Source organism: Cynocephalus volans, chromosome 13 (genome assembly GCF_027409185.1).
Source record: "Cynocephalus volans isolate mCynVol1 chromosome 13, mCynVol1.pri, whole genome shotgun sequence".
In the NCBI taxonomy this organism is placed as follows: Eukaryota; Metazoa; Chordata; class Mammalia; order Dermoptera; family Cynocephalidae; genus Cynocephalus; species Cynocephalus volans.
Genome location: NC_084472.1, coordinates 111,116,903 through 111,132,600, shown reverse-complemented (window position 1 = coordinate 111,132,600; position 15,698 = coordinate 111,116,903). Strand labels below are relative to the sequence as shown.

Below are 15,698 nucleotides of genomic sequence, written 5' to 3'. Positions count from 1 at the left end.
ATTAGGTTATGAAGGTGACGCCACCATTAATGGAATTAGTGCCCTTATAAAAGAGACCCGAGAGAAATTCCTCATGAGATTATGGTGGAAAGTCGGCTGCTGTGAGGAAGCAGGCCTCGCCAGACACCGAGTCTGCTGGCGCTTTGATCTGGGATTTCCTCCACCTCTAGAACTGTGAGAAATAAATTTCTGTGGTTTATAAGCCACCCAGTCAATGGTATTCTGTTATAGTTGCCCTATGAATTAAGATAACCAAATAGAACAGGAAAATGAATGAATAGAACAGAATACGCAGACAAGAAACAATCTTATAGGAAATTGATCCAGCTATCACAAATGTGAGACCACAAAATAATAGACAAGAGGAAGATTTTTAAAAACCGAAATGGCTTATATGGAAAAAACTGAGCCAGAATACCACCTAATTGTACAGAGTGGTGCAACTCAGAAGCTAAAATATAGCAATTCAGTAAAATAATAAATGATGTGATTTCATCCAAAGTTAAGATTTCTCTTAAGTGGAGGACATTGTATACGAATTTAACAGAGAAGATATCTATCAAGTCTGAAAACAGCAAAGGAACTTCTGTGGAATATAAAATGTTACAAAAAATAGGAATTTTAATAAAAAGAGGCTCATTACATAGAAAGACAGTTCACAGAGTGTGATATCCAAATAGCTAATCAGTATTTGGAGTTGTATTAAGCTTTACTCATAATCAGAATGCTGCCAATTAAAAAAGAATAAAAATTAAATGCATTAGTTACAATGTAGAAAATATCATACTGCACCCCCCCAAAACAAAGAAAAAAAAACCCATGCAATTTATGTACCTGTTGAGTAACATTGCAAGAATCTTAAAAAAAGTGATGGTCAAACAGCATTGAAAGGAAAACCTACAAAAAGTATATTGTATAGCAATGCTATATATGTGAATTTAAAAAGGAACATACAAATGTAAGAAAATGCAAGTTATAAAAATTTAGGTGACAGTCTATGGTGAAGACAAAGTAGGAAGAAGGGGAGAAATTTTAAAAAATGGTTCTTTTAATGATGATAGTCTTTCATAAATTGAAATTTGTGGTTAACTATACTTTATGTAGTAATATCTAATTAAGACAGTTTTCAAATAGACATCATCAAAGCAAAGTAAAACACAGGAGGATCTCTGCTTCTGCAGGCGTTGATGTGTGGTTGAGACAAAATCTCCCGATGAGAACTATCAAACTGAATAAAATAATTTAAAAATTTATTCGAACGTGTTTCAGGGCCACCAAGGAAGTGAGAGGGATGCTCAGAGAGGGGAGGCCAACGTTTCATTCTTGTTCTTTGAGGCATTTGCTACTTTGAAAGTAGAGGCTGAGACAACAGACAGGGGACAGACACCACCTGCCCCTGAGCAGCTCAAGCAGTGAACGTTAGAACGTTAGAACGTCCCCGGCTCACAGGGTTCAGCCTTTGGGGAGGAAAACGAGTCCTAATAAACATCCCACGTTTTATTTGGGACTAAGGACTTTGTGATGGAAAAGTGTGACCTGGAGGTGGACTAGGCCCCATGAAGACTAAGGTCACTTTTGGGTCAGTTTAATTCCTAACTGGATTAAAGTGATCGTTTCCATACTAAATGCCAGCTAGAAGCAGAGGGAGGTTTTATCTCGAGGTAGATTACACCATATTATTATTTTTACATGATGCTTAAAATAACTGCATATTAAAAGAACAGAAATTGCAGGTCGAGGTGGGGGTTGGGCACCTAGAGCGTCAGCCACGCCCTGTGCCCTGCCCCCACCCCCTCCACCTCCAGCCCACGGAGGACCCCCGCGGCTTCCCTGCTGGAGTGAGATGGGCGCGCCTTGGCCACGCCCACCTGCCCCCTTCCTCGCCTCCCACCCCATCCCCCTCCCCTTTCCGCTCTCTCCCAACTGCTCTGCAACAACTTAGAATGTAAGAAAAGAAAAAAAATTAATTAATTAAAAAGAAAAAAGAGAAATTAAAGAGGATAGCAATACAAAAAAACAAAAGAAAGCACAGGAAACAAGGATATTGGAGTTTTAAGATATGAGCATTAAAACAATTGATAAATATACTGAAGAAATTAAATGAAGAGTTAAAGATTATCCTAAAAGACATGGTTACTACAAAACATATCGTATGGAAATTTTAGAAATTAAATATATGAAATATAAGTTTCTAGAATTAAAATTAGAAATGCAGCTAGATGTAGTTATTCTACTATATATACATCAAAACATGTTGTACACAGTAAATACAATTTTATCTGTCAATGTAAAAATAAATAAATGAATAATAATAAAAAGGAAAAATTTAAAAAGTATAATCAAGAACTCAATTGATGAGTTCTTAAGCAGATTAATCACACTGGAATAGAATATCTGTAAACTATGAGTTTGAAGACAGATTGAGGCAGATAGAAACCAAAGAAAGGTAAATTCAGAGGAGTCCATGAAAGGTATATTGGGTTTGTTGACAAAAGACTAACATATACAAGGGTATTTCAAAAAGTTCATGGAAAACTGGAATTGAAAGATAATACAAATCTTTCCAAGAACATTTTGAACTTCCACGTTAATTTTATTCCTAAATATGTCTTCTTTTTGATGCTATTGTAAATGGAATCGTTTACTAAATTTCCTTTGGAATTTTTTGTTGATAATGTTGAGAAATGTAACTGATTTTCTGAGTGCTGACTTTGTATCTTACACCTTTTATGAATTTGTTTTTTAGTTCTAACAGTTTTCAGTTTTTGTCTGTTTCTTGGAATCTTTAGGCTTTTCTATATATATAAGATTATGTATCACATAATTTGCAAACAGAGAATTTTACATCTTTCCAATTTAGATGTTTTCTCTTTCTTTTTCTTGCCTAATGGACTGACTCACTAGGATTTCCAGTACTGTGTTGAATAAATCAGCTTTCTTGTCTTGTTCCCATTATTAAAGGAAAAGCTTCCAATCTTTCATCATTGACTATTACTTAGCTGACTGTTTTTTCAGATGGCCTTTATTATATTGAGGTGCTTTCCTTCTACTACTAGTTTGTTGGGTGTTTCTGATCATTAAAGAACATTGAATTTTGTAAAATGCTTTTTGTGCACCAATTGACATAATCATGTGTATGTTTTTCCCCTTCATTCTGCTATTTTGATGTATGACATTAATTGTTTTTTGTACATTGAACCATCCTTGCATTCCAGGAATAAATCTCACTTGGTAATGTTGTATAATAATTTTAATATGTCCTTGAATTCAGTTTTCTAATATTTTTGAAGGTTTTTGTGTCAATATTTATAAGGGATATTGGTCCACAGTTTCCCTGAAAAATTTTGTATCTATATTTTTGTCTATATGAGGAATATTGGTCTCAAATTTTTCTTTTCTGAAATGTCTGAGTTGTATTAGTATCAGGTCTCATTTAAAGAAGTTTTCTCTACTCATATAATTTTTTTCTTGAGGATTTTTAAAAATTATATGTACTTATGGGATACTACATGACATGACATTTTGATATATGTCTACAATGTGGAATGATTAAATCAATATAGTTAACATATATTTATGAGATGCAACATGATGCTTTGATACATGTATACAACATATATTTTGGAAGAATCTCTGATGGACTGTATTTAATCATTTGAAATTGTAGTGGGATTCACTGATGAAGTCATCTGTACTCAGACTTTTCATTGTGGGAATATTTTTGATTAATAATTTAAATTTGTCAATTTTGTTGATCTTTTCAAAGAACCAACTTTTGACTTTGTTGATTTTCTCTATCTTTGTCTATTCTTTGTTTTATTGTTTCCTGATATAATCATTATTATTTCTTTCCTTCTGTTTGCCTAATCTTTTCCTTTTTATTTTTTCAGTATCTTCAGATGGCATGTGAGGTCATTGGTTTGAAGTCTTTCTTCTTTTCTAATTTAAGATATATATGAATAAAATTTAAGCTGTATATTTCTCTCAAAGCACTGCTTTCAATGCATCCCATAAGTTCTTGTTCGTTATGTTTTAATTTTCTTTCATCTCAAAGTGTTTTCTAATTTCCCATGAGATTTTTTTTTTTTTGATGCTTTGGATATTCAGGAATGTTTTCTTTCATTTCCACATATTTATTCATTTCCCTTATGCTTTTTTATTATTGAATTTTAATTTGATTTCATTGTATTCAGGGAATATAATCTGTATTATTTAAATCCTTTACAATTTATTTAGACTGTCTTTTCCTGATGTATAGTCTATGCAGGAGAATTTCCAAATGCATGGAGAAGAATAGGTATTCTGCTGTGTGAGATGGACTGTTTTATAGAAATCTAGATCTAGTGAGTTTGTAGTATTGCTCTAATCTTCTATATTTTTGGTGATTTACTCTCTAGTTGTTCTATCCATTATTTAATGTTGACAGTGACTATTATATTTGCCTATTTCTTCCTTTAATTCTATCAGTTTTTGTTTCATGGATTTTGGTGGTTTTTTCTTGGTGGCATATCTGTTTATAATTGTGATATCTTCCTGATGGATTGACTCTCTTATCATTACAAAATATTCCCTCCTTTTTTTGCATTTGGTAATGACTTTTGTTGTACAGTCTATTTTTTATGATGTTAGTATAGCCACTCCAGCTCTCTTTGTTATTATTTGTGTTATTATAACTGTGCCCTTTTATTTTCAACCTATTGGTGTCTTTGAATCAAAATTCCATATGTTCCTGACATCCTATACTTTGATTGTATTTTTTAATCCATTCTATCAATCTCTTCTTTTCTGATTGAAGTTTTTAATCCATTTACATAATGTAATTACTAGTAAGGTAGGCTTTACATCTGCCATTTTTCCATGTGTTTTCAATGTATTTCTCCCCACCATTCCTTAATCTTCCCTTCGGTGAGGTGGATATTTTCTAGTGTAATATTTTAATCCCTCTGTGTGTGTGTGTGTGTGTGTGTGTGTGTGTGTGTGTGTGTGTGTGTGTGTGTGTTTTACTACATAGAGTTATTTCTGAGTGGCTTGCTCTTGGGTATTACAAGTAGTATCATAGTATCTCAACTTTAAACAATTAATACTAACTTAATTCAAAAGTAAACAAAAGCTTTGCATATATATATATGTCTTTGTTTCCCCGTCCTTTGTTCTATTTTTATCATACAATTTACATCTTTATATAAGCCCATAAACAAAGTTTTATAGTTGTTTCTATGTAGTTGTCTTTTAAATCCTATAGAAGAGAGTCCAAACAATGCATGTGTTTATACCATCTTCTGTATTTTCTATGTCATTACCTTTACTAGCACTCATTATTTCTTCATGTTGATGTGAGTTACTGCTTAGCGTCCTTTTATTTCAGTCTAAGGGATGCATTTTAGTATGTCTTCCTGGGCCAGTCAGTTAATGATGAAATGGTTCTGATTTTGTTCATCTTGGAATATTATAATTTCTCTTTCATTTTTTGAAAAGAGTTTTTTTGAATATGGAATTCTTAGTTGACAGTCCTTTTCTTTTCAAAACCCTATAGATATCATCACATTGTCTTCTACCTTCCCTGGTTTCTAATTAGAGGTTAGCTATTAATCTTATTGAGCATCCTTATCTATAAGAAGTCTTTTTTCCTAGGTAGCTGTTAAGATTTTTCTTTGTCGTTGACTATAATCAAGTTGACAATATGTGTAAGTGTGTATATCTTTGATACTATTGTACTTGGAGAATGTTGATCTTGTATCTCTGTGTTAATATTTTTCTTTAAATTCGCAAAGATTTCAAACACTATTTCCTTACATATTTCTCTATCCCTTTGTATTTTTATTCTCAGTTTTGGAATCCCTTTATATGAATATTGGTATGTTTGATGGTGTCCCCTTGGCCCGTAACGCTCCCTTATTTGCAATCATTTGTTTTTCTTTCTGTTCCTCATTCTCTTTACTGAGTATAATAGTAGATAATTTCTATTGACCTATCTTCAGGCTTGCTGTTACTTTCCTCTGCCAGATTAAATCGGTTGCTGAAATTTTTTTCTTTTCTTGTGAATAATTTTTGTTTGTTTATTTACTTATTTTTGTTTATTAGCTTCTACATATAAGTGAGAACATGTGATATTTCCCTTTCTGTGCCTGGCTTATTTCACAACATAATTTTCTCTAAATTCATTCATGTTGCTATGAAAGGCAGTATCTCATTCTTTTTTATAGCAGAGTAATATTCCATTGTGTAAATATGCCACATTTTCCTTACCCACTAAGATGATGGGCATTTAGGCTGGTTCCAACTCTCAGCTATTGTAAATAGAGCTGCAAGATACATGGGAATGCAGGTGTCCCTTTGACATGATGATTTCCATTCCTTTGGGCATATTCCCAGCAGTGGGATAACTGGATCATGTGGCAGATCTATCTGGAGTTGTTTGAGGAGACTTCATAACATTTTTCATAATGGCTGCAACACTTTACAGTCTCACCAACAGTGTAGGAGGGTTCTCCTGTCTCTGCATCCTTGTCAGCCATTGTTATTCTGTGTCTTTTCGATAATAGCCAGTCTAATTGGAGTGAGATAATATCTGTGTGGTTTTGATTTGTATTTCCCTGATGCCGAGTGACATTTTTCATGTGTCTGTTGGCCATTTGTATATCTTCTTTTGAGAAATGTCTATTCAGCTCCTTTGCTCATTTTTTAATCAGGTTACTTGTCTTCTTACCGTTAAGCTGTTTGAGTTTCTTGTATATTCTGGATATTACTCCTTTGTCAGATGTAGATTTTGCAAATATTTTCTCCCACTCTGTGGGTTGTCTTTTCACTCTGTTGTTTCTTTTGCTGTGCAGAAAATTTTTAGTTTGATATAATCCCATTTGTTTATTTTTCCTTTTGTTTCCTGTGCTTGTGGGATCGTATTCACTTATTTTGACTACTATAGCTTTCGATTCCAGAATTTCTATTTGTTATTTTTTTCTTTTTAAATAATTTTTAACCCTATGTTAGTATTCTCTATTTGGTGAAACCTCTTTGTAACTTTTTTTTTCTTTTTTAGTTTTTTTTTTTTTTTTTAGAAATGGTTTTCTCTAGTAATGTGAATGTATTTGCAGCAGCTGATTTAAATTCTGTCTACTAAATTTAAAATTTTGCGTCTCTGAGGATACTTTCTGCTGGTTCTCTTTTTTCTGTGTATGTAGCATACTTTTTTGTCTGTTTGCATGTAGTGTAGCTTAGCAATTCTGGCATCAGATTTGCATATCTTCCACAGTTTGTTTTTGTTGTCTTATTGCTTCTTTAGTGACTTTCGTGAACTAATTTTGTAAGTTCTGCATTCCCTGCAATGTGCAGCCACTGAATTCTCCACTAAGTTTTTTTTTTAAAGTTCTTGTTTTTATTTTTAAGCCTAACTTCTGAAGGCTTAAAAGAAGACTTCCTGGTCAGTATAATTTAGTAGCCAGACAATCATCTGTCATATTTCACTAAGTACCTTGACTGTATGTTTTTTACCCTGTGCCAAGGATTCTTGGGTGAAAAGACATAGCTTCCAACTCCAGGCAGAGTATAACACAGTCTTAGCTCTTACGCTCTGCTCAAACAGGACCAAAATATCCTCCGTAGGGGGGTGAGTAGAGACTTCTTTCTCAGGATTGTTCTTGGCAAGCACGCAGCTTTTTAGATCCAGTTATATTTGAGCTTTTCAAAGTTCCTTATGGTGATCTAGTTCTCCAGGGATTTCTCTTAAATTCCCAGTAACTCATTTGCCTCCACTAAAATTACACCTTAGGCTGCTGGGATGTTGATAGTGGATTGATATTATGCCAGTAATGGCCCAGGAATAAGGCTATTTTGTTTTTTACACTGAGCTGAGCTCTAAGTCAAATCAAGCAAGCACAAAACCATGGGAATAGAGATTTCTGTGGAATTGAGTGTTTGGATAAATTATTGACTGTGATCTGGATATGGTACCTTTAACAGAGCTCCAAACGAGGGGAAACGTCTTTATTAGCTCTAAGGCTATTAGCTTCTGACAACTTGACTAGATTAATTTCATTTTGATCTGTAGATTTTGGCTAAATTCTTGGTTTTAGTTATTTTGCCTGTATTTTTTGTTGTTTTAGTGGAAGAGCAAATTCCTTGAGATCCTCACTTCACCATTTTGGAAGTTATTCTAAGATTCAATGACTCTATTTTTGTGTGATTGTCCTAGGTTTTATAATATCTTTAATTAATACTATACGACTTCACACACAGTGCATGAACCTTAAAAGAGTACTATATCCCCACTTCTCTCTTTCATCTTTTGTGCTATTTATATGTATGTGACTTTTTATATTCACCGTAGACTCACAACACAGAGACTGCAGAAAAAGCTGTTCTGCTTTATGAAAGTCATCTCCTTATATTTTAATCTCCTGCCCTGCACGTGTTTAAAATCAGAAAATAAGCTTTGAGGAAGAAACCAAGTATAGTTTAAGGGCCCTCAGGTCTCTAATTTTGTCACTACAGTTATGAAAGAGCCTCTAATTTGGCCTATTTTTCTGTTCACTAGCAATGGCTTGCTGTCCTAGCCAAGTCAAAACTTTCAATTCCCATAACCGTGTTTGCCAATGATGTCTGGGACAAAATAAACTGCTAATTTCCAGTTCCCTTGCCTCTAGGGGTTCCAGCTGAGATCCTAGCGTATCCTCTTGGGGCTCCTCCCAAGGTGCGTCATTTCTCTCTAGCATCACAGTGCAGAGGTTGAGCAATCCTGAAGAACCCTCAGTTCTTCGATTAGGGCAGAACTGATGGAGGTCGTGAGAAACAAATTGCTCTGTCTGTAGGCTGAATTTTATAAGAATTAAAAGTAAACAGATTATGTACATGGGCTGCATGGCGAGCATGAGAAAGAGTCGGTTGTGATTTGAAGATTTTATTGTTCTGAGGAAATTATGATTAAAAAATAATTGGTTAGTGGTTAGGCTTAAAAAGATATTCATACAAAAACAAATTATTGATCAATAGGTCAATTACTTGGAAAAAATTCTTATGTTTTATAGATATGTATTTTGTGGACCTACTAAAATTTGAAGTTAAACTGCTTATAGTGGTTAATTCTCGGACACGTCTAGGACGTGTATGAACAACAGACAGGAATCCTTTGAATTCAAATATTTCATCGAAGTGGTTTTGTGTGAACTTAAATCTAGTTTTTATTTTCAGTTTTATATTATAATCCTATTTTGTGTAATGTATTTTAAACCATTTCAGAACTTTAAGTGTATTCATTAATTATCTTAAATTAATATATACTCAATATGACTATTTGGACTTTTTTTTCAGGTGCAGAATTTGGTACTGAAGAATGTTATAATCAACTTAATTCTATGACTGATCAATCTGGGAACTGTGGTTCAGGTCCTTCAGGATATGTACAGTGTAAACCTAAGTATGCTTTAAGAAATCTATTAAGAAATCTCTATTTATCACCTTATGTTTGAGCATATCACCAGACAATTAAGTTTATATGCAAGCAAAATATTACCTGACCATGAAGTAACACCATGTTTAATCGAATTATAAATGTCATAGATGCAGAAGTCTGTATTTCTCTTTCTTGTTTATCCAAATTATCCCCTGAACTTTCCCACAAAATGTTTAATTTACATGTAGGTACATTTATTAGCCATCGGTAGTCATTTTTATTTTTTATTTCACATTTTTATCACTTTAATTTTACAAAGGATGCCAATTCTTATACATTATTAATTAGAATGTTACCGAGGCCCACTGTTTTACTGCACAATTTTATTTTAATATTATTTCAAAAGTAAAAGCAAAAATTCTGTAAAGAATTTCTAGTTTGCATAAATACTACAGAGAATAGCCATATACTCTTTGCCCCAATTTGCTAATTGTTTAGATTTTTCTATTTACTTTGTCCTTCTATTTTTCTAACTCTCTCTCCTCTCCTCGCTTTTCAATTTTTTTAACTATTTGAGTGTAAGTTTAAAACTGTTCTTTCTTACCCCTATATAAATAAATCAGCATATCTTTCTTGAGAATAAAGACGTTTTCTTACATAACCATATTCTAGCAATCAAACATGGTTCATATTAGAACTTCATTCGTTGTCTTTAAATAAAGTATTTATATATTTTCTTTCTTCAGAAATGAATCCAGAATCGGATATTTGCACTTACTCAAAATGTATTTTTAGACATATGTTTTGGCATGTTTACCACTGAAGTAATGTTGTGCTGCATAGTGCAACTTTTTTCAAAGGCACATGCCATTTTCTTTCAATATTGAAAATTTTAGGTTAAAGGCTTTCGTAAATTTATTTTTCTGAAGTCTCTCAACTATGAAATTACTATTTTTTCTTTTGCATTTAATGTGTAATTTGTGGGGAGTTATAATGAGACTGTGGGCATATTCTGTTCCTCTTCAAACATTCAACCCCTAGTTTTAAAATTCACTGATGATTTTCTAACTCCATTGTTGACTTTGCCTTTATTAGCTAGAAATGTACTATAAGAAGTATTCCCTTCTCTATATTTATTTATTTACTTACCTATGTATTGATTTATATTAATTCAGATTTAGTAATTGTTATTTTATTCAATGTGGTAGAATATATTTTCATTATTTATTTTGATACTTTCGCAAATTGTCTCAGTTTGGCTAGTGAGAACCCCTTTGAGTCCATTACTTTCTCTTTTCTTAAGGACTTTCAAATTTTTCTAGCACAATCAAAGCGGTTGTAGGTTCCTGTTATGCTTCTCCTACCTCTGCTCTGGATTCCTCTATTTATCCAAGGACCCCTGGTTCCTTTAGTAGAGGACAGTACTTAGAAAATAAATATCTGGGCACCAAGTCTGCTCGTATCTACTGTTTTTCATTACCTCTAAGCCTTCTCAGTCAACAGAGCAAGAAAATATGTATAACATATGCACATATATGTATCACACATTTCTATATTCTTTTACCTAAATCCTGTATTTAAGATGTGAATTTATAGTAATAATTCTAATTCCATTTAAACACCATAATGTACATCTTAGTATATTCATATGTTTCTTTCTCATACACTCAAGTTCAGAATACACAGAAGTTTGTTTCACAATTGCTAAAGCATATACTGACTAAAGGAAACCTTTTAGCTATTATGACTATATTTTCCTTTAAATCATTGGTTATGTTTATATTATCTACTTTAAAGTGCTTCTCTGCTGATTGCAATGTCTAGATAAAATTAATGTTGGTATCTGGTGATTTATTTGTCCCTTAATGTCACATTTTACTTTTTCTTTGTATGTATAGCAATTTGTTTTACTTTATACTGCATATTATGAATAATACATATGGAAACTCTGCATTGATTTCTGCTTTTCTGAAGGTTATAGAATTTTCTTATGAAAGGGATTTAACGTAGCTGGTCTGAAACTATAAACTGTACTTCTCTGTGAGCAGCAGCTGGAAACATGGTTCATTTCTTTATGCTTCCAGGAAATGCTTTTTATGTGATTTCTGGAGACTTCAACACACATGCTTGGTTCAGTGGTCATGCTGTGGAGCATCTCAGTTCCATGGTTTTAGAGACTTACTACAGGATTTGTGCTTGCATTAGGTGATTTTAAGGAAGGTTTAGGGAAGTAGATTTTTGTTCTGAATTGGATGTTCTCAAGACGTAGAGGTAATTCTATGATTGTGTATCTTAAAGATGTGATATATGAAGAGAAAACACGAAAGCCAATCAAAAACTCTAATTGGTAAAAAAGCAAGGGTCACTTATCTTAGCTGGATGATAGAGCTGTTTGGCAATTTTGTAGTTTGAAGCATGTTTATGCATTCTCTCTCTGTGTTCAGACATGATTTATGGAGTGGGCTTGTTTTTTAGTTGGTCTTTCATGGTGAAAGAGTGGCTTTGTCTAACAATGCTGATGTTCTATAAAATTGCTCGTGTTCAACAGGTGTGCACCATGAATGCAGGGCAAATTTTATCAACTCCAAGCCTTGCTGATAATATCTGGCCTTCACCCAAATATCAGGGGCTACTTTGCTCATTTTCACTTCCCTCTTTTGGACAAAGCCAGAAAAATTCAGGCCATAGCAAATTGCTCCAAAACATGGAGATTTTTGTCATTGCTAAGATTTTGCTGCATGTGAGGTTATTTAGACAACATGGTATGTAGTTGGGCTAGGGTTAGTCTCCCTTGCCCCTCTTGGTGTGCGATGATTTGTCTAATCCTCAATGTAGCAGTGGCTATGTAATAGCATTTAAGACTTCAAATACGTGGGCTAAGTAAAAATTGTACAGCTTAACATATACTATAAACTGATACTCATGTTAATCCATATGGCATATGATGATATACTTAGTGATAACCCTACAGTATATAATTAGTGATTATTTTTGTTTACAGACCTTATTCAAATTTTGTAAGTTCTACATGCATTTGTTTGTAGTTGGGGTGGGAGGGAAGTTGTGAATTGCCATCTTACAAGTATGAGTTTTCCAAATAGTAAATATAGAATGTCACTCAATTCATTTTAGTCTTTAATTTTTTTCTCAGCCAGCTTGACTCGTTTTTTTTTTTTTTTTTTTTCTTTTTTTTTTGTCTTTTTTGTGACCGGCACTCAGCCAGTGAGTGCACTGGCCGTTCCTATATAGGATCCGAACCCGTGGCAGATGAGTCGTCGCGCTCCCAGTGCCGCACTTTCCCGAGTGCGCCACGGGCTCGGCCCAGCTTGACTCGTTTTAAATGTTCGTGTCATATTTCTGTTGTTAAGTATATTGCTAAATATCTGTTTTTGAGGCTGTTGTGAATAGAACAGCTTTCTAATTTTACTTTTACATTGTCCATTGATCTTTAATAATTGTAATAAGAATACAAATAATGTTTTTATATTGATCCTGCTCTTTTGTATTATGTGACTTTCCTGAACTTGTATGTGTGTGTATGTGTGTGTGTGTGTGTGCGTGTGTGTGAGAGAGTCTTTGTGTGTGAGCTTCTTATTATTTATGTCTAGGATCACATTATCTGTAAGCAAAGTGTTAATTATGAATTCTTTCCTAATTGAGATTTCTTTCGTTTCATTTTTCTTGCTTGATTGCACTGCCTAGATCCTCATTAAAATTTTGAATTATGACTGGAGAAAGAGGACGCATTGCTCGTGCCCAATTTTGTGCAAAAACATTGTCTTCCATCAAGTTTATTGTTAGCTGTAGTGTTTTTGTAGATGCTTTTAGCAGATTGAGGATGTTCCTTCTATTGCTAGATAGTGGAGAGCTTTTAATCCTGAATGGTGATTTCATTTTTTCAAATACTTCTTATTCATCTATTGACATGATTTCATATTTTTTCTTTTATTCCAGTGATATAGCATATTACACTAATTGATTTTCATATTTCAAACCAAACTTGGGTCATGTTATTAGTATCCATTCTGACATCTCTGGATGTTAGTTGGTGTTTTAGATGATCCTTATTAAAAGTCATTGTTGATTTAAAAGTGATCGTTGCATTCATATTTTCTATTTTCAAATAACAGTAGAAACAACAATAGTCTACCTTGAAATAACACTATGCCACTTCAAGTGTAGGACAGGTGTGTATTAATAGTATTCCAATTCCTCCATCTGCTTTCTTGAAACATTGCTGTTATTCATTTTACTTATACTATTGCTAACAACATACAATACATTCTTAATGTTATTACTTTAAGCAGATAGTTATCTTTTAGTTCTGTTAATTGTAAGAAAAAATAAGAGAATTTTTTTTACTTTTATTTATTCACTTTCTGGTGCTCTTTTCTTTTTCTTTTTGTAGATCCAAGTTTCTGACTCATATCATTTTCTTTCTGCCTAAAGAGCTTCTTTCAACATTTCTTGGACAGATGTTGGGAATGAATTCCTTCAGTTTATTACCATTCATTTCCTACTGAGTTTGCTACTTTTACTCAATATGTCCCTGGGTGAGGCTTTTTTGCCCACCCTACCAAATTACGAAAGACCCTTCTGGCATTGAAGTTATGGGTTTGCATGGCCAGCCCTGCCCTGCCAGAACGACAGCATTAAGTGACCTGGGAAACGGGATGAGGGTGTACTCAGAGAGGAAGGCCACAGCTGCCCACTAGTCTTACTTAATTTATAGCAGGTGATCATGAATAAATACATCTTAATTTGTTGTTTGTTTTTTATCAAATTTCATAGCCCCCAAATGGTTATTTTTGACAAATTAGCCCAGTTTTACACTTTTGGAGGGGCTGCGAGAAGGTGATTTACCTATACCTTCTCTCTCTCATAGAGCTATCTTATTTAGATTTATCTACACAACTTTCTTTATTTTGGTGTCTGATTTGTCACAAAATCTAGCACCGATCTATGATAAACACTGTCATCTGCTAGGAACAGAGGAGAAACTTCCTCAATCTGATGAAGCTCCGTACTGGTAAATCTTCCCTCTAGGATGAATTTCCTTCAATGCAAAGAACTCAGTTTACATTTTCCTTAGTCCATGACTGTGACGATAAATCTTCTTAATTACTCTCTGAAAATGCCATTACTTCATTTTGAAAGATATTTTATCTGCATAGAAAGTGAAAAGGTGGAAGATATTTTGTTTTACCTTTGAAAATATCCTTTAATAGTCTCTGGTTTCCATTTTTTCTGTTGAAAAGTCATTCTTCAGTTGTATTACTGTTCTTTTGCTGTTAATGAGCCTTTATTTCTGCTTACTTTTATTACTTTTTTCTGTGGTTTACAGCACTATCATTATGATGTCTATCTTAATATTTATTGCATGTAATACTTCTTGACTGAAGGTTTCAATATCTTGTCAGTTTGAGACTTATAATGTTAAGCTGAAAATAAAACCCGATTAGGCTGGTAATTATATAAATGTACTAATTTTTTTCTTTTTAAGAATAGAATAAGCTTAGATTTGATTTTGTTTAAAGATCAAAGAATAGTAAAGGAATCACAAAAACAGTACTCAGGCTAACTAGGAAGTAGTTCATAAATATTAAAATGTTTAATTATTATTAGCAATTCAGTCGAGGCCCTTCTTTCTTTTCTTCTTTTTTTTTTTTTTTGGTGTTTCAAAATTAATTGCGTGCATCCTTTTGTAAACCTTGAGTGATTTATTTAAGTCTATTTGCTTTAGAAATAATATTCTAATATTTCTCTATATTAAAATTAATGATTTTCATTTATGGGTGAATTATAGGGATCGGAAGTGTGGAAAATTACTATGTAAATATGGAAATGATAATTTAATTGTAGTTCACAATGCCACTATTATTTATGCAAACATAGATGGAAATATCTGCATTGCTCTGGAATATGCCCATGATGATAAAAACAGCAAAATGATGTGGGTAAACGATGGAACTGTTTGTGGTACAAATATGGTAGGTAGTATTTTCTTCCCAAATCACTTGTTAATATTTTACACACTGTTCTTAAATGATACATTCTTAGTATTTCTCTTCATAATATAAATGTATATTCAATATAAAAAACTGGGAAAATTTTTTAAAAATTAAAAAGAATAAAATATAATTTACAATCATGCATAGATGACATAAGTATGGATATTTTATTAGCTATTTAGTACTTTTCTCATAGAAATTATATATTCACTTTATTAAGAATCACATTGTTTATTTAATGTGTTTTATTAAATACCTCATATTACACAGAGTGCTTTTAATGTCATAAGTTATATTTTGAT

At 33.0% G+C, this 15,698-nt stretch overlaps 1 protein-coding gene across 1 annotated transcript in view; it reads left to right on the top strand.

The window, feature by feature from the left end:
- Positions 1-15,698, top strand: part of ADAM2 (ADAM metallopeptidase domain 2) — a 107,823-nt gene that overhangs the window by 71,169 nt on the left and 20,956 nt on the right. The window contains exons 15-16 of the mRNA XM_063077506.1: positions 9,304-9,409; positions 15,192-15,375. Of these exons, the coding sequence (XP_062933576.1) occupies positions 9,304-9,409; positions 15,192-15,375 (290 nt within the window). The remainder of the gene's footprint in view (positions 1-9,303; positions 9,410-15,191; positions 15,376-15,698) is intronic.